General features: G+C 57.6%; 1 protein-coding gene across 10 annotated transcripts in view; it reads right to left on the bottom strand.

The window, feature by feature from the left end:
- The window catches only part of SLC35E2B (solute carrier family 35 member E2B), a 30,628-nt gene that overhangs the window by 8,969 nt on the left and 17,443 nt on the right, over positions 1-4,216 (bottom strand). For all 10 annotated transcript variants that reach the window (XM_077763902.1, XM_077763901.1, XM_077763910.1 and 7 more), the window contains 3 exons: positions 3,958-4,085; positions 2,302-2,422; positions 445-498 (listed from right to left, as the gene is read on the bottom strand). In XM_077763902.1, the coding sequence (XP_077620028.1) occupies positions 445-498; positions 2,302-2,422; positions 3,958-4,085 (303 nt within the window). The remainder of the gene's footprint in view (positions 1-444; positions 499-2,301; positions 2,423-3,957; positions 4,086-4,216) is intronic.

Here is a 4,216-nt window from a genome sequence, read left to right as displayed (position 1 = left end):
GGACGCGCTAGGGAACCTGCCAGTCTGTTCCGTCCCGGGGCCACGGGGAGGCCCACGTGTGACGGCCGGCCGCGTGGCTGGCACGCGTCACAGGGCAGCCGCGAACGAGCGGGCCGTGCGGTGCCTCAGCGGGGCAGCTGGAAACGGGGGGCTTTCCTTCCAAGTTCCCACAAAGCACTTTTACTTATTTGTTTCTTTACATTTATTTATTTTTTAGTAATCTCTCCACCCAGCATGGGTCTCAAACCCACGGTCCCGAGATCTAGGGGTCGCGGGCTCTTCTGGCCGAGCCAGCCAGGCGTCCCCCCAACGGAGAACTTTTAAAAGCCACTGAAGCCGAAGGGGGAAAGGTGTCGGGTCTACAGGGGATTCCGAAACTTCAAATGGGCAGAGAGGCCTCTCAGGCCTAGGGAACTGGGAGTTTCACGGGCTAACGATACTTACGAGAACCTGTATTTGTCCCCGCTGAGGAGCTTTTTTGAAAAAACGTTCTGCAAACTGGAATAAAGAAAAGAAGAGGTTACTGGCGATGTGAGAAGTGAGCAAGGACCTCGGATGGACCGCGTGTTTGCACTCTCCCTCAGCGGTGACAACGATAGCGGCCCCTCGGGGACGGGCCCTGCACGTCTGCTGCGAGCTGGGCTCACGCTGGGTGGGGGGCTCCTGGCTGTCCCTTCCCTGTGAGGGGGCACCAGGCCTGGCCCCTTTATGAAAGGGTAAACTGAGGCACCCAGGTTGAGCGATGTGCCTGACGTTACCCAGCTCTCAGGTGTCAAAGGATCCCCAAGTCCCCGCTCTCCGTGATGCACAAAACCCCACCTTGAACCAAGAGTTCCCACAAATCAGTAACTGCCACAGGCCGGGCCCCGGGGGGCTCTGCGTGTGGCAGCAAGTGAACAAAACAGTCTGAGCACATGAAGGCTCCAGTGGAAGAAAGATGGACAAAACCCTGGAATGGACCAGACAAACCACAGGGGAGACACATGTGGCCAATGAGCAAATGAAACCGTGCTCAGCTTCCCCAGGCCCGCTGGTGACCGCCCTCTGGGCTCCAGAAGCAGGGGTTGGTTTCATTTTATCTTGATGCAGAAACTGAGCCGAGGACAAGGCGAAGCTCTCGCTACACAACTCCAAACCAGAACAATCGTTTTGGGAAACACTGGAAGCGAGGATCACGGGCCCCTATCGACGCTCATGGGCTCCGTGTCCCTGATGGGAATATACCTTTCGTGATGGTCAGAAACCTAAATGGGGCCTCGTGGGAAAGACACTCCCTGCACATCTAAACAGACTCATTATTTCGCAGGCATGTGTGTGCCGTATGAGGAGGTGGTCACAAGGTCCAGGCTTCTGAGAGCCCCCGGTGCTGGTACGGATGCCCACGGGGCCACGCAGAGGGAGCAGAGCACACCCCTCATGAAAGCCACTAACTTCTACTTTAATGCAAAAGCAAGTAGCTACTGAGCCTTTCCACGGGAGAACAGGGACCGAATGCAGAATGAGCCTGTATTCAATTTCTAGGAGCTACAAACGCAGGGAGGAAAAGCCAGAAGGAAATCCATCTGTATGTCAGAAATGAAATCAAAGGTGACTTTTAAGTGTTTACTTGGCGGTGGTATGGAAATCTCAGGGTGAGCCTGTCCAACTTCAGCTGTAAGGCAATGACACACTACTGGACATCCGTACGGCCATTTCCTCTCCTTCCCAGAGACAGGAGAGACCTAGAAGCAACCGGTAATTCTCAAAGAGCAGGTCCAGCCGAGACCGAAGTGTGGACTTCAACACTGCAGCCTGGATACAGGATGAAGGCTCTACGCCAGCCAGGGAGCAATCTGGAACACGACATCCAGCCCTTTCCTGCCGCAGGACTAGGGCCCTCCCGCGTGGTGCTTTTCCTTGGGCACCTGGCACGGGCTCCCCGGTGGGCATGGCCTCCCACGGCCCTCGGGGCACAGCCACCAGCCCAGAAGCCGCCCCTCTGCTCCTGCTGCAGGGTGGCTTGGCTGAATGATACACATTTACCCACGAGAGTCGAGCCGCGCGAGCTGTGCATTTGGCCTTTGTTAGCTAACCGTGTCCCGAAGATGCGTGTTCTTAATACCAAGACCACGTGTTGTCAAATCCTGGCTGGTGTTTTGAGAAAAGGTTACCCTACCAGGATACGAGGTGTTCTGGTATTTAGGAAAAGGCAGCATCCAATGTGCCTGGCTTTGAGTTATGGGGTGTAATTCTGAGTCAATCTGGAGTTAAATGCCCATCGCCCCGATCACACCACGTGTCCCCACGCTCTTCCTGACTCACCAGTCCATGATGTTGGTGGACAAGGCAGCCGAAAACCCCAGGATGTTGAAGCTTATCTCCGTTGCTGTGCACAGCGCCAGGCCTCCCATGACGGGGACGAGGGAGAGGTTGACCAGCAGCCCTGGAAAGGGCAACACACACAAGGGCCATGGCTGTCAGCCAGCAGCAGGTGCCGACGTACCCTGCAGCATCTCTCCCGGGCACTAACTTTCACTTTATTTATTTATTTTTTTTAATATTTTTATTTATTTCTAGGAGAGAGAGAGAGACAGCGTGAGCAGGGGAGGGTCAGAGAGAGAGGGAGACACAGACTCAGAAATAGGCTCCAGGCTCTGAGCTGGCAGTCAGCACAGAGCCCGACGCGGGGCTCGAACCCACGAACCGCGAGATCATGACCCAAGCGAAAGTCGGACGCTTAACCGACTAAGCCACCCAGGCGCCCCATAACTTTCACTTTAATTCGAAAACATGTAGGTACTGAGTCTTCACCCTGGAGAAATACAGCGGATCACAGTGCACAGCTGCCCCACGCCCGTCGCCCCCTCCCAAACCTGGCGCCACACGAGCCCTTCCTCGCTGAGGCGCGTCTGCTGGGCCCGGGGGGCAGGACACGCGAGGCTGGGGCCCTGAGCCCCGAAGCATCTCCCTGCCCGGCACTGCAGTGGCGCCAATTCTCGCTCGAGGGTGATGAGGATGGATGAATGGTCTCCGGACCAGTGTGTCAAAAAGGGGAGCAGGGGGTGGGGGGCAGTTTCATGCCCTGGCGCGAGGGTCCCACACGATCTGCCATCTATACTCTACGTGGAGGTTACTTCTCTTTGCTACATTCTGCAATCCAGGAAACAAACGTGAGCCCAGGTAAAAAAGCCCACTGAGCACATGGCAAGGCACAGCCACTTTGGGAAAAGGGTGTGGCGCCTCCTGATGTTTTGATTTCAGATACTATTTAGTTACTTTAAAAGTCAAAAGAGACGAGGGAAAGAGTCTTTGGTGTTTGAGGTCCACGTTGACCTTCGGAGACGAAGGTCCCCTTCCGGCACAGGATAGCGCTGTCCAGACAGGTCCCCAGGGGCCGCCAGCGCCCCCTCGGCTCTGCAGCACGTGGTCTCGTCCCCTGGTCGGCCTGGAAACGCGTGTTGCATGATGGACGGTCTGTGTGGATCCTAGAGGGCTGGTGGCCGCAAGTGCCGTTTCACCCTTAGAAGGACCTGCTTTCGCTGCTGGGAGGCATCCGCAGGCATCCACGAGCTCGGGGTCCGGGGCGAGGGCCAGGGCTTTGCTGGGGAGCCCCGCCCCCCGGCAGCCCTGCCTGCCCTCGGCCCCGAAGCCCCGCAGTCCGATTTGCTGGGCCTTACGGAGGATGGAGAAGTGCAGCTGAGAAGCAGTGACAGGCAGGAAGCTGTCGGAGGAGCCGAGGAAGGACACAGGAGGTGGTCTTCCTGGGACAAGGGACTACTACTTCCTTCCCCAGCCCCCACGCCCCCACCAACCAGGCGGCCTCTGCACGTCTGGCGGCCCTGCACACAGCCGGGGCGAACACACGCTTGCTGAAGTGAACGCGTGAGGCACTCGTGACTGGGCTAGGAGAACGTTCCGGGGGTACGTGAATCCGTTCACCTCGGGGCAGCGCCCCGGCCCCCCACCAGGCAGGCTCACCCGTGTACTCGCCCAGGATCATCCGGGACATGATCACGGTGAAAATGGGAGCAGAGCTCTTCACCGTCTCAGCAAAGGAAACCGCCACATTCTTCAGGCTCACCAGACCCAAAACCACTGTTGCAAACCTAAAAATAAGCAGAAATGTCATGAGGATTGAGGAGTCCATTCGCAGCTGCACAGCAGACGGTCCGAGGAGCTGGTCGCTCTCCTCCCCCCTTCCCCGCCCTCCTCCCTCCCCCCCTCCCCTCCCGGGCAG

This window comes from Crocuta crocuta, unplaced genomic scaffold (assembly GCF_008692635.1).
Source record: "Crocuta crocuta isolate KB4526 unplaced genomic scaffold, BGI_CrCroc_1.0 scaffold13, whole genome shotgun sequence".
NCBI lineage: Eukaryota > Metazoa > Chordata > Mammalia > Carnivora > Hyaenidae > Crocuta > Crocuta crocuta.
This window is presented reverse-complemented; position numbering and strand designations above follow the sequence as displayed.